The following is a 23,296-nucleotide window of genomic DNA, read 5'->3' on the forward strand; positions in this document are numbered from 1 at the left end:
ACCTCGTCCTTTTTCTGCCAGTAGAGACTTAGGTCCTCCTACCTGATGATCCCCTGAGAATGGGAATCGACGCGTCATACACACACTCGAGTGATTAATTTCCTGTTTATGAGCATTTCGTTTGCCTGATTCTTTGTTGTGCGGCTTCTTTGGCGAAGGTTTCGAAGGTTTTTCCCTCCCTCAATGAAACCCAGTTTTTGGGATTCCTATATTTGTTCCTATGTGCTGAATACACGGAACAAATTTATGTACTACTTGTAAGGTTGTTTCAGCTCAAAACAAATATTAAGAAATCAAGGAACTGATAAACTTTTAACTTTGAATGTATAAATGGATCATTTTTACATTAGCTCATATTGTTTGTATCTTATCTCTTCTTGTTTCTCTTTTGTTTTGTTTTTGTTTTTAAATTTCAATTTAGATAACATATTTTTATGTTTTATGTATGTTGAAGAAGAGATTAATCTTTTTAACATATTTAAGCAAGATTTTCAAACAAACTCATGTTTCTTTTACCCTTGTCTTAATTAGTTTTTACTTTGTAAGTTAAATTGTTTTGAAGGTTGGGATTAGAAAAAGTTAATTAAGGCACAACAATATTGATTTCTTATATGCACTCATGAGGGTTGTCCATCAAAAAGTTTTCGTAGTTCATTAGTTAATATTTCTGAAGAGAAGTCTTTTTCCTGATTTTATAACTTTTCTGCTTTCTAAAATATTTAAAACTCAACTACAAATTTTACAAATAGTTTATTTAAATTGTAAATTGTACAATATTTAAGAAACTTCTTAGTAAACGTATAGAATTTCTTACTGTGCACCTGCAAAAAGAGAGTCTCGCTCATGTGACCTCTCTCTTTCCCTCTCTAGATCTGCCATCAAAATTGATAATACAAATTGGGTAATATTTATAGATCTAAGCCCAAAATTGATATAATTTTTTCGCGTGCAGGATATGGTAAAATAGAGAGTCTCTCTCACCAGAGTTATCTTAAAATGGTTTGCGTGTTTCGTTGATATTACCTCGATTAGCAGACGCCTGATCGGATGGGCTAGGAGCTGTGTATCTGCCAGATACATTTAGCTGTTACACGTGTAGTACCGCTCAGCTCGGTCGCTACCTGACAGGTAAACGTTATCCGTAGCTCTGCTCAGCTCAGCTCATCGTAGTTCCGCTCTCAGGCAGTCAGCTCAGTCAGTCAGTCAGTAACGCTGAACCTGTCGTCGTCGCCGTTTAGTTTTTCTGTTACCGCAAAACGCTTCGAATTTGTGTATTTCGAATTTTCATTGTCTATTTGTTTGTTTTTTTCGCGTGTGTGAGAACGTAATTTCCATGAATTTTTGCGCTATTGAATCGAAATTGATGACGGTTCCAGTGCTTCAATGATTGCCATTTCGCCGTGTGGCAATTGCTCTTTGTGGAGCATTCAAATGAGCTTTTTGGATCAGAGTTACGTCTCTGATTACCAGTTCCAGTTTCGCTGGTTGCCCCCGAAAAAAAGCAGAAGCCAACTTGAATACAAATTAAAAATTATCTACTTCCTAACAAGTGATGAATGAATGTCGGCTTAACCTTAGCCCGACCATAAGAAGTGGAAAGAAGTTCATTGAAATTCTGTGAAAAGCGAAAATATATCAAAATATTTGCATGCTAAAAACTGTTTTCAAAGTGCTTGTGATCGTTTTACCGGAGCTTAGTTTATTTTATACATTTTCGAGGAATTTTACGGTAATTAATGCTTTTGTCTTAATACAAAAACTCGGACTAATTTTATGTGGTTTAAATGGAAAATTAAACTACAAAGCGTGAAATATCGATATGATAGTTTATTTCCCTCCAAATAGACTTGATTTACTTTAAATATATTATCTCTTATTCTTTTTTTAAACTTATATTTAAGTGATCATCCTCCTACACTGAGAATGCTTAGCTCAGAACCAGCTTAAACTTAGACACAACAAAAACCTTTAACTAAACTTAGAAGCGCAACCAAAAGATTTTTGCAACTTGTTTAGGCACAGAAAAAGTTTCATAAAACGAGTTATCATCTTCAAACACCTGGCTTGAATATTATTTAAACAATTGAAGTTATTCAGGTAGCATCCCAGCGTTTTCATTGCCATTTCTGTTGGCTGGAATCGATTGCGAAAGCGGCAAATCTAATGTCAATGAGGGGGGCATTCAGTTGCTAATGATTCTGATAATTGCCATTGTGCGAAACCAAAAGCGAAACTTTGGTTGTGCAACTAGAGGGAGGGGGCATGGTAAGGGGGCAACTAACATTTAGTAGAGTTTTGTTTTGAGTACCGATTATGATTGCCAGAGACTTGATGCTGATGCAATTAACGAGCGGCAAGGGCAGCACGACGCCATTTATGCAAATCATGGGCCAACACGGTCCTGAATCAACTATTGAATCGAGTTTGCGGTCTGAGTTTTAGCCTCCTGGTGTATCTCTTTTTTATGCTCTTGACCCAGTGGCAAACAAGTGTCAAAGTGGGTAATTTCTTGGCTAATCTCCACGCGCAAAACAGGTCCAATAAAAACGGAAAAAAGCGAAAAAACTCAAAGTAAAAAGTGTCCACTTGCCTTGATCTGTGGATAAGTGTAATTACCACGAGCTAAATGCAATTTGCAGAGCCATAATGGCCGAACAAGTTTTCGGATCACATCTCTATAGTGTTTGTTTCGTCCCACTAACTCGAAATAAAAACGGAACTCGAATTGCCATCGCAGATGTGACAATTTGTTGAGAAAACACCGCTGAAAATTCACATCGAAATGTGGATTCAGTGAAGCGGTCGTGGGGCGTGGCATGGCGAGATTTTGCAGTGGTCCGTGTCCCCAGAGCGGACAGCATTAATTAAACTCGATTGGAATTGGACAATCAATAAAAGGCAATCAATACATACGATAGCGACACGATACACGCGCGAATGCCGAGATACTACTTGCAGATACTTTTACTTGTGTCGCCTGAGTTTCAATTCAATTTGCACATAATTTTACATAATCTTCGCCTTTTGAGAAATGGTGTCAAGTCAGTTGGAAGTTGGAAGTTGTCGGCTGGAAGTTGCCAGTTAGTTAGCCAAGTAGTATACTAACTTGGCTTTGTTGTTTTTACTTTCGTTTGTTAGCCGCTGTGATCTGTGAGCCGTCAGAAGCAGAAGAAAGAGGAGAAATAAACAGAGACCCATCTAAATAGTTTTTACTTTCCTTTTACTTAAAAGCCAAGCGCAGACTTTCAATTACTCGAATGCAGATTGAGATACAGATACGGCTATTAGAGATACAGATTTAGATACACAACCCATAGCTAATTGCGATTATCCCCGAGATTCACTAAATGAATTGTTGCCACGAGATTGGCTTTGATTTGATTTGGATGTGGTCTCCCCGTTGGATGATCTCCAAATTAGCCACCCAGTCGGACACTAATTAGTGCTGCCGCTTTGTAAATGGAAATTACTGTGTTGTTTGCCTGCCACTTGTGACAATTCTGCCTCAGGTTCAGGTTCATCCATATATAATGGATGTTCGAATTGCTGGCAGCTTGGACTTTCGCCCTGTCAAAGGTCAACCACGTGTGCTCGTTACAATTGGGTACGAAAATAATGATAGTACGCCGTTTAATTGACGGTAGTCCGGTGGGAATGTTATTAATGGTAAAGGTTGTAGCACAGCGAGAAATATTGGTACCAGAAGTGTTCTTATGATTTTATATATATCAACTTCAAACTGCTAAAAGCTCTAGACTGATGAGAATTTGAATAGAAATATCCCGAAACTAGCTGTGCAGTTCTTTACTTCATTACCCATATCAGTAACCCTATCATGATGACCATTAAATACCCATAAAGACCCATTAAGAACGTATCATATCCATTTGTCTGTAACAAAAACCCTTCAACTACTTTGACCTTCAAAAACAGATTGATCTGGCGGGTTCTTTGTTTTGTGAATTTCCCATAAGACAAGCTTTTTATATATATCAAAATCATCCATCCATCCATTTGCTTTTCCATTAAAAATAATGACTGCCAAAGCAACGTTGATTCTTGGGGTTTCCTTGGAAGTGAACCCTTGATAATTTAAGCTAAGAAAAACTTTATTACCAAAGGTGGAGTATGATGATCTGGGGTTCTGTGCGGTTTGTTTGGGCTCTCCGGGCCAAAACATAAGTACAGGCTAAATGGCTAAATGGCAAGTTAATGTTCAGTTTGGCTTTGGCCACTGACCAAGTTGTCTTGCGTTGTGGTTACGCCCGGCTGGGTTCCATGGTGGTGATGGAGTAGCTACTGGCACCACCGGCATTTCTATATATAGAAGTACTATAATCATATATATATGCTGCCCTCGTCAGAACCTTTATCAAGTGTCATACATTTTTCAAACCCCCAACTCTCTCACTTGTCGCCGTTCAGTTTGAGTGCACAAAGAAAAGCAGGTACCACGGATATATACAAAGATATATATATATATATATTGTATATATATACGGGTATTGTATGGTGCTTTCCTTGGCAACACTTGTACTCGCACTCGTACCTGTTAATAACTTGTAACTTGATGCATCGCCGGATCGCCGGATCCCTTGGCTTTCGTCCCGCTGGACTGGGTTTCCGAGTCTTCGCCCAACGGTCGAGCGATCCCGCTTTTGGTTCCGCCCCGTCTCTTCAAAATTTGTATCTGTGTCTGCGATCTGCTAGCTTGTCCCTGTGTGAGTGGGCTCTGAAGGCATTCACAATTTCTCCTTATTTCGTATCTGAATCTGATTGTGTATATGCAACATGTAAATCTCTGCCACTACGGCGCCACATTTGTTTGCAAAATGTTCAATAATAAACAAATGGAGACGCCGCCGCCGTTATCCACTTTGGTGCCTTCATTTGGCCAAAGACGCCGTAAACACTTCGATACCCGGTACTCATTAATGCTTGTTTGTGGATAAACATCGGCTGGCCAAAGTAATTTGATACGAAAAAAGGAAGTTTCACGGGAAATTCAGTTTTAAGGGTCTAAAAGGCATATTGCAGTTTGTCAAAGATAATAATGTAGGTTATGCAATGATCAAGATAATGTTGAATATCAGAATGACACAATCTTGTTAAGCTGATATAGATAAACTTGTTAAAAGATAAGTTAAACATATTTTGAGTTTAAGTTTCTGAAAGTGAATTTTTCTAAAATTAAAACACATTTTTAGGTTGATTTTGGCTTTTTACTCCTTATTTGTGATTGATGATCATAATTAAAAAGTGAAAATCTTTAAAATGAAGCCATAACTTACAGGATATCCCTTAGTTCGTACCCCTCAGACCAGCACCTGCTTTTATTTTTATGACTCGGCGGTCTGGAAGAGCAGTAAATGTTCGAAAATTTGTATAAATACCCGGCTAAGATTCGGATACGGCCCCCTTTGGACTGTTTTGCTGGTCACCGAACTCAATCGCATGTTAAGAGTTGATTTTGTTTTCTTCTCTTGCCTTTTTATTTTTTTGCTCATTTATGCAAGCATGCATAATTATTTGAAAATATGCATTTTGAGGTGATTGTGATAAGAGGCTGCTGGTGGTGCTGCTGTGGCTGTTGCCAAGATAAATGTGTGCCATTGTGCCGATAAGATGAGAGCAGTCATTAATATAATGACACAACCTTAACAATCGAAATGTTATGTTCAGGTTGAGTCATCTTGCCATTTGAATTGTATCCAGCGGTGCAAAATAAAAATAAAAAGAGCCGATCGCCGAACATATTCGAGCACTTGGCTTAATTAATGATTATTAGCCGCATATATTTGCTTAATTTGCGTTGCCAAGGCTCGAAGACGGTAGCTGGCTTAATTATGAACTGTATTTAAGTCTTTTCTTTATCGCTTTTTGGGAAACACATTGACAGATTTATGGGATGCCAAATAGGGAATGTCAATAAAATAGTTGTTTATGTTGAGAGGTTAAACGTTTATCAATTTTAAGTGAATTTTATCACAAAGAATTTTTAGCTATTCAAGTTTGATAATGAAACTTGTCCGGCTACTTCGTTTATCTTCCGTTCTGAAATAGAGTTTGTATTCTATTCAAATGAAAATAATTAACAAAAAGATCAGCATTGGGATCGCAGAGATAGTAGACCTTGAAGGAGGACCATTTTTAACTATAAAATCTATCAGCTCGTAAATCTGTTAATTTAAAAGCAATAAAACTAGGCTGTTTCCTAACAGATTTTTGAAATTCTTGGTTAAATAACACCATTTAAATTTTCAAACTAAATCTGATCAAATTAAGCTTGACTGCCAATGGGTTAAACGATGGCAATGAAACGCTAAAAATATTTCCAGCTCTAGAAACTCATTTTCAGGTCAATAAAGTAAGTTGGGAAACAGTGAGCCAACCAACTGATATCGCTCTGTGTGTCTTGCGATTCGGTTTATTTTGTTTTGTTTTTTATTTAGCCATGTTCATATTGGAACAGTTGTTTTTTACGACTTTGTTTCAACGCTCATTGTTGCCAACTTTCGGTGGAGATGTTTTCTCTGTCAGTGACTGATAAAAAACAACCAAGTGAAATTTTTGGCAACTAAAAAGGCACCTGTCTAGATCAGAAAATGAAATGATTTGCTCTGATTTGTGCTGAATTGTATAACAAAAGGCCTTTGCAGAATCTTCAGAAAACAATGTCATAATCCATATACCATAATATGGTCATCAGTATGCTGTAGAATGGCTAAAGGGCTTTCACTTTCGCAGTGCTGCGATCAGTGGCGACTTTTCACTTTCCGTTCAACGGACAGACATTGTTCTCTCTCGCAGTTCGATTCGCATGTAAATCTGTTGTCCAAACAGGCCAAAAAAAACAAAGCCCCATCCAATCTCCCATATGAATCATTTCGTTAGAAAAACCAAAAAGCGGATATAATCGTATTTTTAATATGATTTTTGGGTTGCGTGTGAACTCCTCTGGCGGAGTGGGGCTTTGAAGTTATTCTGATATTTCCACGAATTTTACTCACTGAGACAAAGCAAAAATTATTGAAAAATTCGCTTGTTGTTGTTTTTAAATATTTATCATTATTTTTGGATTTTGATAAAAGATTTTCATGAAAAGAATATATAAAATCCATTAAAGGTCATTTTTTATATAAATTAGATCTTTTATCGGTTTTTTAGCATTCAAAACCGTAAAATTTTAATTGTATCTGACAGATACCTTTTTTAAGTTTAATTTTCAGTAATATTCTCTTTGAGAAATACATGACCTTTTGTTTTCCTTGAAACAACCCAAAATTATTCTATGATTCAGAGTTCGGATGAAATTAGATTTTGTAAGATTGTGTGGCACTCCTGAAAAGGTTTTTGATCCCCAATTTGTTTACCTCTATTAATGCAAGGAAATATTAATCTTACTTGACAAATTCGGCTGACAATCTTCTTTTTTTTTTATCATTATCTCCGTAGAACTGATCGATGAGCAGCAGCTATAAGCCCCGCAGTAGTGACGAGGCCCTAGCCGAGCAGTTTAGCTTAGCCCGTGCCGGAAGTGGCACCAAGCCCCCGGCCACTCCCACCTACCGACAAATATCCGGCGCCATGGCAACCCTGCCGCGCCATGATAACAACCACAATCAAAGTGACAGCTCCAACCGCCTGCGCAGCGATTCCACAGCCACGTCGCGAACCTGTGTTTATATTGGTGGGGCGCCGACGAGCGGTGGAACAGGAAATGGTCAGATATCCGTGACCCTGGATCGTCGGCAACCGCAACGAATGTCCTGGCTGAATATGCGAAAGGCCAAGGCCAATGAGACGGATCTGCCTACGGTTACGCCCTCGCCCCAGACCACTCGCAGTTGCATCTCCACGGTGTCCAGTGTGGTGGACAGTGGAGGCGGTCGTACTACCGCTACTTCTGGTCGCATCAGCTCCAGCGGCATCGTCACCCTGAGCGGCAGCAACAACACACTGAGCGAAATCCAGGGTGGATACCACGACATGGATCATGACGCGGTGTCCAAGAACTTCTCCGTGTCGGCATCTGCCCACTCCGCCCACAACATAACCACGGCCAGCAATGCCAAGTTGCTGCCCGCCGTCGAGGATGAGTCCAACAAACAGGTGAGTGGGGAAGACAGCTTAGGGGGAAAGCGGGGGAAAATCTTGTGGTTTTATGGTGGGAAAGCTAATAGGAAATGGAGTTTATAAGGAAATTAAAAATAATTTTCAAGGCTATTGATTAGTTACTGCTTAACGGGCTTGCACGTAAAAAAACTAACTTTATTGAACTAAAAATAATTTCATTTAGTTTTTAGTTAAGACTTTGTGAAATTTAAGATTTTTATCATTATATACGTTTATTTTCGTTATTACATTATTTTGTTTTATTTCTAAATCCTTGAATTAACTCAATTCCTTATCATCTTTCACTATCTGTTAAATATTTCAACCATTTCAACTTTCAATTAATAACAAACTAAATAGTATATTTGATTAAACGACCTCTCTGCTGAGCTACAAAAATTAATTAATACAATTCGTCTGTTAAATGAAAAAGCTTCCAAAAGAAACTTAATCCCATATCAGACACACGCCTTTGAATTCGTGGCCTAGCCAAAGCAATTAAAGTGTATATTTATTAGCATGTTTGAGATTCATTTAGCATTCCGATAGATTGAACTTTCAAAAAAGTAGTTCATCTTCGAAGCCGGAGCTCGTGTATGCAATTTATTTCTACTTCCAGAAGAGTGGCGGTCTTACCTGTTTTGGTTATTTAGAAGTTATCGGCCAAGATCTCACAAGTCAAACCCCTTTTGTTCAATGTTACGGGTTAGCCAGAAGCGATTTGATTCATCTTCCTCTTCAGATTTTGTCAGAATAAATCAGAATGAATGTGAATAAGAATGATGTTGGGGTAATTCTCCGCTGACTGCTGCTTATCATCAGGTGAGGCGAGTCTTCTCTGAATGGAGATTCGGTGATTCCGTTTATTGATTACTCACGAGTCGCTGTAAATTTTATTTATCCGCTTAATAATGCTGAAAATATTCAGAACGACTTTGTGTACGTGTCTCAGGTCCCAACAGAATATTCACATTTTTGTTTGCTTGGCTCCAATTCGATTGATTTGTCTAAGCTAATGAAATCGTCTGGCAGTGATAGTTGTATGATTTTTAAAGACTTCCGTAAACAAAAAATATAATAAAAAGCTAGCACTGCAATGCCTTATATTTTTTAAAAGAATTTGTAAGAATTTACTATTTTTATTAAGTGATAATTACTTAGGTAATTTAACTTCTTCCTTAATTAAAAATATATCTTAGATCTTCTAAGCTATAAAATGGCATGGGTGCAGTTTAGTTTAAAATTAGTTTCTATACATATCAACAGACTTTTCCCGCTCACTGTCATACCTTCTAGCAGTTGAGTTGAAACGCGTTAATTTTCGCGGGATTTGTTTGCTCTCCTCCTTTGTTTGCTGATCTTCGATTTGAGGTGTTTGAATAGTTTTCAAGATGAAGATTACCTAAGACTACACATAAATTGGTTGCAGCAGAGGGGCGTGGCTTTGGCAACCTTCGAACACCTGAAGCGCTTTTGTTGCTCGTATCGGGAGGGGAATGCAGGTCTTTCATACAATACCATCCTGGTGTCTTGGTCTAATAGTCATTGTTTATAGGGTTTGTCGGGCCGCGGCAACATCATAAACAAGATCATAAAACTAGTTTCGGCATCTGTGTGCTCGTATTTGTCTCCTATTTGGGTTAGTAAGGCAGCGGGCACCACCGGACTGGATCGGAGTGGACCGGATAGGGCCCAGCTGGTCGCTTGGCCATTGTCTTTCGCATCAACACAGCTCTCCCATTGTTTCCCGCAATTTTCACCCATTCAGGCCAGGTTCCCCGGCCGAGTAGAAGTGCAAGTGCAAGTGCCAAGTGCAATATGAAATGCGTCGAACAGATGTTAATTGGCTTTAATTAGCATCACACACATACACTAGTACGATGACCGTTATGCGTGTATAGCTAATTCAATAAAAAATAAACTTTAAGGCTATTTTTGCGGCCATGAAGAAATTAATGAAAATAGTTTGTTGGTTTTATTTGCTTTAGATAAAACTAGAATATATTAGCATCAACGAAAGTTAATATATAGTTTTAGCGGTAATAAAATAAATTAAATACTTACGTAGGTTTTTTCTGGAAGCCTTTTGAAGCTCATTAATGGAGTAAATAATAAATAAATAGAGTTATTTCATAAATCCAAATTAAGTTAAACCAACTTATCCGCATATTTTTTGATCAATATGTTGTAAACTTTATGTTTTTGATATTTTTTATAGCTTTTTTTAAACTGAAAACCAATTCTGTAAAAATCTTTAATGAAAATTTGTATACATCAACTTGACATCTTTTTCTACACTATTTGACAAACATGTCAAGTAAATTTTTTGCTGCCCCCTGGGGTATGCTAATATTTTTAGCAAAACAGCATAACAAAGTAATCCCATAAAGTGCTGCATAGTAATCGGGGCACAAAGTTCGTGGCCTAAATCTTTTGTTATGCTAGAGATAAACCGTTAAAGGCAACTGCAAATGATTAAATTGAAATTTGCTTTTAATCCGATTGTACAAAGTTGTAAAGTTCATGTAAGATTTCTAGATAAAGTAACAACTGCCATATTTGTTAATTGTTAATTGTTTAAAGAGGGAAAAGGTAAAGTAAAGAGACGCCTTTAGCTTTAAATAGACCTAAAAATTAAAAATCCAAAAACAATTTAAAAATAAATTATGTCTTTATAACTTTGTCAATCAAGCAAGATATATTAATTTCCTTCCCAGTTTTACACATTGACTCTATAGCTCTATAGATAGATAATAAACTAATTCAATTATTCGCTGCCAAAATTTTGCACTGAAATGTACAATTTATTGACCAATTTCATGGTCCCGCAGTTTAAACAGTATCTGCAACTGGGCTCGGCTAATTCCATGTCTGCCGGCAGTTCGCATATTTGTTTGCTTATTTTTACTTTTAACTTGGGACTGACTTTTCGAATGTGCAATTTGCTTACCACAATCGATGGCCCCTCGTCGCCACCACCACTTCCCTTCCATTACACATTTTTTTGTTTTTGCGTCTCATGCGAGTGGCCAAAACCCAAGACCCAAAAGCGAAAACCTCTGCCCATATGCATGTTTCTTGAGCTGTTCAGTTACTTCATCTCTTATGTTATTTCGTTTCCAATTCGCTGATTAACAAGTTCAACAAAACACAGTGGCAACAACTACAATGTTGCAGATACTTTCGGCGCAAATTCGGCAGTGGCAAGTCGCACGTTTCGGCCATAAAAAAAAGAAATGAAAATAAGAAATGACGTCAGTGGAAAACTGGTTTAATGCAACACACTAATTAGAATTGCATCGACCGATCGGGATATCTTTGTATACAGTGAAAGTTAAGATTGAGAAAGAATCAAGCAGAATTTCCTTGAGTTTTACGATACACAATCCCACTATACGGTACACTGCGCTACCGGGTTTTGGGTGTAACCGAGACCATTTGACGAGTTAACGATATCACAGACAGCTACATGGCTTCATGACTTCTCCTTTCACTGGCCACTGATTAGAGCCCCCGAGACGCAATCCAAGTCGTAAAACAATAGCCCAGATCCAACTCCCCGGGTACACTTGTCCATGCTCCAGTGCCCAGATCCGTAAAGCCAAAGAGATTGTCGAGGCATCGCTTATTCAACAGAAATACACCACACACAATAGCCGTATTTCGGACACCTTTTGTGACCAGCTCAATTGTGGGGACATTTTCACACTCCAGTTTCAGGTGATACCATACTGAAGGTAATTATTGTGCAGCCTACGAGGCCTTTCCATTCTGATACACTCTGATACAATCGCGGAATCAATTCTCGATAGAAGAAACCACGGAGAAACCTTGGCGGGTATTTATGGGTTAAGTTTCTCATTTAATTGGCCGCTGCCCACGCTTTTACTTTTGGCTTTTCATATTTCATATACATATATATATATATATATCATACCACTTTAGAGCTCATTCGATATGCCAGGCACAAACTTAACCGTCAAAAACCCGAAAAACGAAGCAATTATTAATGCTAAATGTGTGGAAGTTCTTGATGTGATCATCGTCGTTTGAGAAAGTCAAACCCTTATCGTTTCGATTTTATTAGCATTTCTTACGAACTTCCGCTCAATATGGCAGAACTTTGATGCCAAATATAAATTCTAACTAGTAATAATGTTTTTATTTTCCATTAGCGCCCATTCATTCCACCTATTTTGCTCGGCGCTGCCTCGATCATTTTTTCTCATTCCCCCTCATATTTTTGTTTGATCGCACAGTGAGTGCTGTTAATTACGCGCCCAGTGCCAGTTTCGCTCGCATGCTTACATAATAATTAGAATTTGCCTCGCTCTTCTCTCTCTTTCTGTCAGAAAAGAACGTGTTAAAATGAAATTTAATTTTAGTATGAGAAGCGGCCCAAAGAGCCAAGACTAATAGACGGTTTCTGCTCTTTGTGGTGGCCATTTCCTGCTGTGCAGAAGACAGGTTAATTATGCAGATGGATTTCGAGACATGGGAACGCCGCCTAAGGGCATCATTAAGCAATAGAAATAGAATCTCATTCAGCCAGCATCTTTGTATTCCCTGCTCTTTTTTTTCAATTAACCCACGTGGGCGAGCTTAGAATGCTGAGAAGCTTCAATAAGCCCTGTGACGATTAAATTCTCTTAGAAGAGCTGAGTGCACTCGAAGAAATGTGTCTTGCGGTGTTGGAAATGGGGAAAAAAGATGTTAAATGGGGCAAAATCTTACTTAATAAAGTTGTACATATTACGTATTTGGTAAGAAAATCCTTTAAAAATAAAGTACTATAAATTTTATTAAGATTTATAAAAATATCAAACATAGGAATATAAAATGGAAGATCAACATTACTACTATTTTTCATTTTGAAATCCCCCTTTGAACTTCAAATCAAATGAAATTTAGTAAGGTAACTGTTGAAAAAAAAATTGAATAATTTATTAAATTTGTGATCTTAGACTTTTTAAACTGATTTTAACAAGTACTTACATTTTTTTCTGTACACTGATAGAAGCATGCATAAATTTCCAAAGAAACCCAGTGAGGCGTGAGCTTGACTCCGCATTTTCAGCAGATGCGCGCAGGCGTGCGCTGACTTTGCGCAGCCACTGTGCATAGAAAGCCACGCTTTGGTGCCGTCGCTGCTTTTGAGCCGCTGATGGTAGTATTGGTGGTGGTGCTGTTTTTATTTTGCTGCCGCCGGCACTACGTCAGTCGTCAGTTCTGCATTAATGAGAGAGCAGTTAGGTACGCTCGCTCGCACGGTCGGTGTGGTCCACAAGCAACATCTGGGCTTCATCCAGATGAAAACTCAGCCAGAGGAAAAATCAAGCGAAGAGAGATCCCAAATAAAAGTTTACATATTAGGGGGAAACTTGTTTGGCCATCTCTCTGGTCGCCTCTTTCTCCTCGGGGCACTCGAATTCGATTTTCCCCCCAATCAAAATCGTCGTCTGCGCAGTCGCAACTCGACGCTGCAGCGGTGATGAGTGCACACGCTCGACCAAAAGGCTTTAAAAAGCAAAAAGAAATTTTAACATAAAAAATAAAAATAAAAAACAGTTGAAAGAAAAAGGAAACGCAGTGCAATCGGGGAAATTTGAAAAAAAAAGTGTGAAGTGAATCGCCTGGCGAATGAGTTCTGTGCAATCGAATGTAATTGAATTCCAGGCAATCCGCAACCACAACTAACTATATAAATATAATATATGTATTATATATAGAAGGAGCTTGAGTACTATAATTCCATGACAACTGTCATTGATATGCGTTGGCGATCTGTGAAAAAATGAGAGAGAGAAAAAAGAATACAAATACCTTAAATAAAAATAAAAACAAAACGAGACAGCGAGACATTCAATAAGCGGTTCAGGGCCAGGCTCTGAAGGTGTTGCCAATTTATTTTAAAAGTCTGCGCTTTTTGTTGGCTCGCTGTCGTCACGTGATAACTTGTTCCACTTGCATAAAAATATTGTTATTTTCTTGACACAAATCTACCTACAAGTCGAGGCTTTAATTAGCATGAGTTTTACAAAAATAAATACGAAATACTTAAAATCCACACGGAGTGCTCTTGCTAATTGTAATTTATTTATTTTCGAGTGCAGTGCAATTAATTTTTTAGCCCCACCTCCCACAGAAAGAAACAAATCGAAAGCATAACAGTACTGAATCCGATTTGTATGTAACAAAAAAACAAATGCAAGAAAATGACAAGTTCTTTGATACCTACAAACAATACAAAGTCTGTCCCAAGATGGAGATACCAACGACAAAGTATTTAGCCGACTATCTGTACGTCGTGCACGAGGATGTACCCTTCCGATACTATCGAAAAGTAAGTTATGGAGCGGGGTATGGATTGCAGGTATAGGTATAGGGGGGTTAAATGATTGTGGGGGCCATCATGATATGCATGATATGCCATATGATATATGACCATATAACGCTCGTCATCTGCACGCTCATAAACCTCGCTCCAAACGCCGCTTGGCTGGTCGACTTTTTTTGTTTACATTTTCACTGTGCGGTTTTCGCTTTATTAACTGCGTTTACCTGGGCGTCACGTTGCTACCGCTGTACCGCTCGGATGCTGTTGTTGCCCTGTTGGCAGTTCGGTTGTCTAACTGAATGAATTTCACTTAAAAGCACTTCGCCGGCTAAGTAGATGAAATACCCTGTGCTTATCATTGGAAGTTAAGAACTTGTAGAGTTATGTGTTAAAAAAAAAAACAAAGTTTAGATAATTTATTTATTAAATTTAAACAAGAGACATGTTATTAATTTAGATTAGGGGAGTTTATATTATATATTCAGATGGTCATCAAAGTCGTCGATTTGCATAGGAAGCGGCTGGAAATACTAAATAGTTTTCATATTTATTGTCACTAAAACTAAAAAAGGGGCAGTATATTATTTTGAAGCTTAAGTATTGCTTTTTAAGTTGTTTACTTTAAGATAGCAAAAATATAAGAAGTTATCTGTTATATAGTTTAAACTAATTGGAAGTGTACCATAAATAGATTTAACATTTTAAAGGTTTTCTGCTAAGTCAGAGGTATTCTTTGGTTGGTAAGGTTTCCCTTCTTTTTAGCTTTAGTTTTTTTCCGACTTTGAAAGTAAGCAAAGTGAGGATTGTTGTTAGCTGCTTGCTGATGTATTTGCGCGGGCACATCTAATGGGCTTATGCTGTACATTTCGCAGATGAGTTATAGCAGTCATGAGCGAATTTTGGCCACCGCTTAATAAGATCCCCCATGACACCCTGCTGGTGCGGGCACTTTCTTTTGCCGCTCACTGTGTGCAAACACAAAGAACTAAGCCAGAGTGTTGTGGGGGGAGTGATTCGAGGAATACGAGTCGTAAGACAAATAAACAGAAAGCAAAATTGTGTAATTAATGAAAATAAAGCGAAGCATAGCGAAATTACACAAGTCGAAAGCGGAAGTACCGGAAATGACGGCGACGCTCTGTAGGAGTATCTTTTTGTTTTTGCTTAATGTCGGCGGATGCGGCAACTGTGACTGCCGCTATTTGTCTGGGTTACCTGCAAGAAAAACAAAACCCAAATGGGTTTGCATATGACAGCAATTTGTAAATTTGTATTTTCTCATCAGCTCCGCAAATTTTTCAAGCAGCTGAATGCTTAATTTTTATTGTAAACTTTTACTTTCTTCGAAGGGAGTTCAGGGTTAAAACCATTCACAAAAATAGTTGAGGGTTTCATAGCTGCTATTAATACTTTCCTAAATGGTTAAATAAATCTTAAGCTTGATGATCTTATACCTGTCATTGGTTTAATGAGTGCAATATTATAAAAGGTTCCTGTATCGCACTTCGATATTATTTTGTTAGTCGATTTCCAATAACTTTATAATATTATTGGGCTTTAAGTATGTTTTGTTGGTATCTTATCATCTCAAGTTATAAATAACTCAACACATTTAAAATGCACCAAATAAGTCAAAAGTAATCTCACCGAAACTAATCCTAACACTTTAACATATTCATTGGAAAAACTGTTGATGGACAAAATGAAGCAAGACTAATTGGAAAATATCCCAAACATAATAATATTAAAAACTCGTTTCAATAAAAACCTGACATCTGCAGGAAAATTTTCAACTTATTTGTGGTATGAAAAAACAAAGTTTGATAATAAACAATTTGCAGTACAATTTATAGGCTGTTAGTCAATAGATAGTACATCACGCCTTGTTGTTAGTGAGGGATGTTAAATATCTGGTGGGTGTAGGTTAATGCTTAACCCATCCCGACCAACCTAATTCCAATATTTATACCATTTCTTTTTTTATTACAGACGAAATGCTCGGTGTTCCGCGGTCTCGTGCTCTGTTTGTGCCTGAACCTGAGCTACGCGAACGTGGTCCGCTTCCCACGCGAGTTGGACCGCTACGGGTCGGCGTACCTGGTGCCGTATGTGGTATTGCTGTTTCTAGTCGGCCTGCCCATGATTCTGCTGGAGATTTCAGTGGGCCAGTTCTTGGGCCAGGGGGCGGCGCACACCTGGCGTGCCTCGCCCATTTTCAAAGGTGAGTGACGGGGGTTGCATACTTTTCGGCAGGCAACAGGTGCACAGAAACGGAAGCATCCCCGTTGTATTTTATGTTGGCGCCGTGTCGGCGATGGGGTCAAAGTGAAAGCTGCAGCTGCAGCTTTTTGCATCCCCATTGCAGGACGAAGCTTCCGCAATGGAAAGCTCTGCAGTTGCAGTCCGCCATTTTATAATTCTCAAGTTGTAATTTCGGGCAACATCGCTTAAATAGTCGCACTGCAAGGACCTCCAATGGGCGGTCGTGCATTCCGCAGCAACGACGGTTGGACACATCCCGTCTCATCCCCCACTCTCTCGAATTGTGTCCGTTGGTAGCCGAAGTTACGATTGCAAAACTTTCGTCATCTCTCTCTCACTCTCTGAAGCAAAAACCAAGGCCAGAGCAGGCGCATTTTGCGGGCATCCTTGCCAACCAGGATGTCTGCAAAGTGCAATTGCAAAAGCACAGGAGCACAGGAGCAAACTAAATAAACAAGAAAGCAAAATCAACAACCGCAAAAGTCTAAGACATATATATGTATATCACGAATCGAAAATGATAAATGACAAAATGAGAAAAAATACAAATATCAGACCAAAAGTATATCAATGCAAACAAAAAAATCTAAAAAAATACACATAAAATACACTAAAAAAAGAGAAGACTTACTTAAATGTGACCTAGTAGATAAAATCATCATCGTGTGTTATCAGGACAACCGCAAAAAATCTCTGAAAAATCGTACAAAAAAAATATTAAAACCTCAAAATGCATTGGTGTGTGTGTCCCGTTCGTGTAATCGCTGGCGCGCCACGCCCCCAACGTTGTCCATCGTCGTCGCCGCCAACTGTCGGCCCGCTCACCAAATCCCCGCCTTGGGGGTGAAGCCCCAGCCACCCCCAAGGTTGCCGCCCCATTAGCGGGTTTAATGGGCAAAAACAAACGGGAGGCGGCTCCAACAAGGACATCTAGTAATAAAACGCCAAAACAAGAACAAGAACAACAACAACAAGAACAAACAGAAACAACAAAATCTGAAAGCCGCCCCCCGCCCAATCCCTCTTCTGCCAGGGAGCCTTCTGCTTGGGCGTTACCGGATACGGAACGGGAACGGAAGCCGAAAAAGACGAGCAAACATGGAAGATGGCGACGCGGTCGCGGCGGTACCGTGTTGGGCTAAGCGGCGGCGCGTCCACAAAAAATAACCATAGAGACGTTTAAGGCAAATTCTAAATGAACAAAAGTATAAACCAAAAACAATTGTAACGAGAAACAAACGAATTCAAAAATGAGCAATATGAGCAACAACTAATAATGGCAAAAAGCAAAAACGACAACTGCAAATTACGACACAACACCTTCGAAAAGACCTCAGTAATAATAAAAACACCAACAAAGTAACACGTGAATGCTTGGTGGCTGCAAAGGAATGTCTTCGTTGTATCGCCCTTTTTGCGAGATTTCAAACTTGGATCGCAAGAATGTTTATATAATTGTTAAAGCTTATCAACGAATTTAGAGATAGTTGTTAAGTTATGCAGAAATATAGAAGAAATATCCAAACTTAGAACCATCAAATAAAGCAAACAAAGCCAACAGTGCGTATGAGGAATGACTCTTACTATGGTGATTAAGTGCGAAATAAACTAACATTAAAACGGCAATAACCTTTCCTAGATTCTGAATTACTTTCTCTTATGAATAAAAAACCAAATAATCACTGCTATTAAAAGCCATTTTATAAACTTTTAATACAAAATGACATTCATTAAACAAAATAATAAATTGTTTATATAAAAACGAATTTGAAATTTAACTTAACATTTTCCCTAAAATAAATACTCTTACTAAGCAGCACTGCATTTGGTTGGCTCATTAAAAGAGCCATCATAAAAGCCTATTCTTGATGAGCATTAAAATTGTTATATGACTTATAAAACTCATGAATGGCTTAAGGCAATACTTAACGTTTTTCAAGCCACCGACGACGGCTTTAATGTACCCATTTCATTACGAAATCACCAAGCTCATTGAGTGGAGCATTTCATGAGTGAGTGGTTCGCAAGCTATAATTACGATAAATGAGGCAAAATATTCATGACACGTGCCGATTGCGTATATGAATGAACGAAGAACAGAATCTATAGATTGTCTTACCTGTGAGAGTGCAGATGAGATGTGAGTGCTCCTTCACCTTTAGCTTGCGGTTCAATACAGCAGTAAAACCATAAAAAACAGTGCTAACGGAATTGGCAAACGTAACACAATGTGGCCTAAATGAATATATAGGAAGTGTGTAATAAACAAGAAAATACAGTTTCGGCCACTATAAACCATAACAGACAATGCTATTTAATATATTTTATTCATATTTATCGAGCTATCAAGCCAAACCCTAAAACCTTTGAAACCCAAATCATTTTTATTATTATTATTGAACAGTTTTCAATGTCGTCTTAGGGTAGTCCCCAAATCAATTTACATTGCTTAAATATTAACAGCTTTGGGTGTGTTTTTAAGGTCAATTTGATCTGGTTTTGCGAATGGGTTGTCCGTCACTGCAGAATACGTTATAAATGTAAATGTAAAGATGTTAAAAAATCTCGTTCTCATTTATAACTAGTTTTCACTTGAGCTCTTTTCAAACGAATGGTTTTGCTTTTTTGAATTTCGCCATTTAAATGACAAAAGTAATTTAATTAACTGGGTTCCTCCTCTTCCGCTCTTTTGTAGTCTGTTAGCAAGGTGATACTTTGAGTTTGTACTTTGAGCGGATTTTATAGCAGTTTCGGGACACGAGTGTAGGGCTAGCCTTCTAAGTTACTGACTCATAATTCAAAAATGATTTCACTTATTCTAAGAAATAAGAATTGAAGTTGCTTTGCTAGCAAGTACATTATTTTAATCGAAATCCGTGTTTTTAGGAGCCTGCATTATCAGTCGCTTCGCCTCTTGGCTTTCGGCCATTTGGGTGTCCTTGCAGGCCGTGCTGGCACTGGCCTACATAGGGATGTTTGCCTCCAATGACCTGCCATTCCGGGAATGTGCCGGACCCGTGAGGTTGCGAATGGTTAGTATTGCTTAATCTTGTAAAGAGTTTTTATCTTAAGTATGTCATTCCTCAGAGTGGCTATCTCCTGACGGGAACCAGTGGACAGGAGTGTCTGCAGCAGACCTTCCTAACACCCTTTTGGCGTAATCCCATGTACTTTGGCCTCCTAGCAGCCGGATTGATTGGTCTTTGGATAGTGGTAATGCTGTGGTAAGTCTAAGAACCATTAATTATTATATAAATTAGCTAACAATCTTCTTTTGTAACCCAACAGCACGCATAATGCCAAGATCCTGCGACGCAGCATCTTCGTCTATGGACTAGCCGGTCTGACACTGCTTTGCACTCTCACTGGTTGGGAGGTGCGCAACTCCTTTACACGTCACTACTTCCCGGAACTTTGGGGCTTCGATGCCACTTTGCTGACCGAGAGCAACATCTGGTTCAATGCCCTGATGCAGGTCCTCTTCTCGGTGAACTGTGGCTTTGGAGCCCTGCCCATGGTCACGGGCAAGTTCCTGTACAAAGGAGACGCCGTGAGAACCTCGGTGGTTTACCTCTGCTTCAACCTGCTGATCAACGCCATTGCCGTGACTCTGTTCATGGTCCAGTTCGATCTCTCGGCCAATGGCTACCAAAATATGGAGGAGCTAAAGCCGCTGACCGCCATTTACGATCGGGTGTTGAATGGCTCCCGGGAGGGTGACAGCCATTTGCTGCAGCATTTGGTTCCATCGTTGATTTACGTCTTGATTATCCTCTCTGCCATGGTCTCCATTACGGTGGCGGTCTACACCTCCACGCGTCTCGTGCCTAGACGTCCTAACTATGTGATCTGCCTAATTGGACTTGTGGTGGCGGTAATTTCCTTTGCGGCGCCAAAGTTCCTCATCGCCCGCGTGCTGGACTCGCGACTGGTGGGCACCATGGTGGTGACGGCCTTGGTGTTCGAGCTGATTGCCATAACTTGGATCTATGGAGCCAAGAACATCTACACCGATCTGGAGTTCTCGATCGGACGTCCCATCTTCCGAGTCTGGATGTGGTTGTGGGTCATCTGCCCGGCCATACTAACTGGAATTCTGGTTTGGTGGTGTGCGGACGATGATCAGTACGATCTGCTGGCGGAGTATCTGCCACGTTGGGCACCAATTCTTTTTGTGTTGGCCGTGATAGTGATTATCGCCTGTGTGCAGATCTTCCGACAGGTGGAGTACAATTTCTTTGGAATGATCTGCGAGGCCTCCAAGCCGGCGAAGGAATGGGGACCAGCGGATCCCTTAGCCCGTCACTCCTGGAAGCAGTGGCGCTCCGTTTGCCAAGATACAGGACGCAGGGACTTCACCCTAAGGAGAAGGGGAACCCGGGACTACACGCACTCCATCAAGAAGGGTCAGTACTCGAGTGCGACAAAGTATGGAGTTCAGAATGGAGGTCAAACACAGACGCCCATGCATCAACAGCACTGGAAGTCATCCACACCGGGGAACAGTTCTCCCAACTACAGTGGATCCATGTTTGGGGATTCAGCTATCGAAGAAGATATCAGTGTGGATAAGTTTCCGGGGATCACGCAGCAGCAGTATGTGCCTTTCCAGGCTAGTGATACGAAGCCCACGAGGTATTCCCAGAGGATGAGGCAGACTGCTCAGCCGCAGACCCAAACACAGATGCGACCGCCCAGGGAATCGGTGGAGAAGCATCGCGAAGTGGTGTACATACGTCGCCTGTCCGACGGAGGAAGCGGTACAGGCCATGCCACAAGGATAGAGATCTCGCCCTCGAACGAATCTATAACCTATGGCAATGGCAAGAGCAACAATAACTCCGCTTTGGCCATGTCTCGGAACCCGCTTGGCCGCTCCACGGGATGTCTGGCCGCTCCCGCCCAACCGCCGCCGCCCAGCGTTCATGTAAAGCGGTCGGCCAGCTCGGTGGTCAACGTCAACTCGCACAAATTGCCGCCACCTGCGACCGCTGGTGGAGCGGCGGATCACATTTGCTGGCGAAAGTTCAACGTCAAACCGGAAGAGTATTCCACGGAGCTGTGAAATCAGGGGAGAACTAGAACCAGAAGTAGGAATAAGAAACGAAGCATTCACATTCAAAAAGACTTGTTGCATCCAAAACAAACGTATCTGTATCTGTAATCCGTATTGCACCTAAGGCACACCTAACTTTAAGCTACGAATAACGAAGCATGTCCATATGGAAAGTGTATCTTCTAGTTGCGAGCTGTAAATAGAGAGAGAGAGAGAGAGAGAATGGAGAGAAGAGCATCCCTAGATATAGTTCTACGATCTAGTTCCTTAGCTTAAGTCGATAAAATTCCGTGGTCATCGTTCTTCATCTGGAAATCAGGAGCAGGAAATGAAGGAGTACACACTTAGTCTAAGCACGTTGAACTATCATGGATTCGAGTGCCTGAAAAAAACACGAAATAACTGAAATAACCCTAAGCATCTACAGTTCTTAGGTAGTCCGTAGTCTTATGACCCCATAAACTAAGCATCCATTGTAAAGTTACATAACAAAAACAAAAACACAACGATTTCGAAAACGATCTTATGTAATAAATAGTACGATTAGTAAATTATGATTGAAAGTTTGTCTTTTATGGTTATTAAATATCAAAGTTCGGGTATTTATCAAGTCGGGTGCTAAATTTGTTTCCTAATCACAAAACTCTTACTTAAATATCCCATCCATGGATATTCAAGTTCGAGAACCAGAATTTCAATTAGCATACATGTTCGAACATGATCGGTGGATCGTGTCGACTGCTTCTGCCGTCGCTAACTACCAAAATCCAGCTTAGGATATATACTTTCGGCTATTCTGAGCTATAAATTTTCGCTACAAATTTGCACAAAATGGTTTTTGGGAACGAGATTTCGGGCATGTGAACATCCTAAGAAAGCAATTAAACTTTGTTTAAGATTACTTTTGTTTTTAGCCGCAGAGCAAGTTATGCTGACGCAAACGCCAACGAAATCGAAAGCTTATAAATTCAGTAAATTATTTATTGATTATGTACCGTTATACCAAACGGAACTACGTCGGATTCTTGTGGTTATAAAAAATGGATTTAGTCTGCAGTATATATATGACTTCTTAAACTGAAGAGTGCTCTAAAAATAGGGATTATGTTGATATAAAGGATAACTTTCAGTATTATCCTCACTAACATTGTGTTGTAGACTTTGTGTAGCACAAAAATTGATTGCCCAAGTTTATTTTTAACATTTTACAAAATTATTAGTTTTGATTTAAGATTGTTTCTTGTACATTTTCTATAACATTCAGGATAAGAATTTATTTGGAACAAAAACTTAAAGCTCTTGAAAAACCTTTTTTGGGCTGACTTCTGTTAGCAGTTACGAAACATATTTATTAGTAAAGGTCAAACTAAAAAGTGACTAACCATAAGCTAGACCTCCAAGTTCTGTTTTTAAGTCTGGGATATTTTCAATGCCAGGCCAATTCAATAAATACCAAGAAGTAATGTGAGCTGTCGGTTTATGGAGCTATGAAGAGAGAAAATTGAGCAATTACCCAGCAATTTTCA

General features: G+C 39.4%; 1 protein-coding gene across 3 annotated transcripts; it reads left to right on the forward strand.

Annotated features, from left to right (window-relative positions):
- The first annotated feature begins 1,182 nt into the window (after positions 1-1,182).
- Positions 1,183-22,327, forward strand: LOC108108519 (sodium-dependent nutrient amino acid transporter 1). 3 transcript variants are annotated; one of them, XM_017216588.1, is made up of 6 exons: positions 1,183-1,729; positions 7,456-8,112; positions 16,442-16,673; positions 19,601-19,746; positions 19,802-19,938; positions 20,003-22,327. In XM_017216588.1, exons 2-6 carry the CDS (start codon positions 7,465-7,467, stop codon positions 21,777-21,779), a joined length of 2,940 nt encoding a protein of 979 aa, XP_017072077.1. In that variant the 5' UTR covers positions 1,183-1,729; positions 7,456-7,464; the 3' UTR covers positions 21,780-22,327. The 3 variants fall into 3 exon arrangements, with proteins under 3 accessions (XP_017072077.1, XP_017072079.1, XP_017072078.1); XM_017216590.1 differs by lacking the exons at positions 1,183-1,729; positions 7,456-8,112 and adding exons at positions 13,368-13,776; positions 14,229-14,458; XM_017216589.1 differs by lacking the exons at positions 1,183-1,729; positions 7,456-8,112 and adding exons at positions 13,368-13,776; positions 14,261-14,458.
- The last annotated feature ends 969 nt before the right edge of the window (positions 22,328-23,296 follow it).

This window comes from Drosophila eugracilis, unplaced genomic scaffold (assembly GCF_018153835.1).
Source record: "Drosophila eugracilis isolate 14026-0451.02 unplaced genomic scaffold, ASM1815383v1 contig_2154, whole genome shotgun sequence".
Classification (NCBI taxonomy): Eukaryota; Metazoa; Arthropoda; class Insecta; order Diptera; family Drosophilidae; genus Drosophila; species Drosophila eugracilis.

Excerpts from the sequence above, each read along its gene's own strand:
- LOC108108519 (XM_017216588.1), top strand. The coding sequence starts at position 7,465 with ATGAGCAGCAGCTATAAGCCCCGCAGTAGTGACGAGGCCCTAGCCGAG. Across the intron at positions 8,113-16,441 it reads AGGATGAGTCCAACAAACAG|ACGAAATGCTCGGTGTTCCG; the intron begins GTGAGTGGGGAA and ends TTTTTATTACAG. Across the intron at positions 19,747-19,801 it reads GACCCGTGAGGTTGCGAATG|AGTGGCTATCTCCTGACGGG; the intron begins GTTAGTATTGCT and ends GTCATTCCTCAG.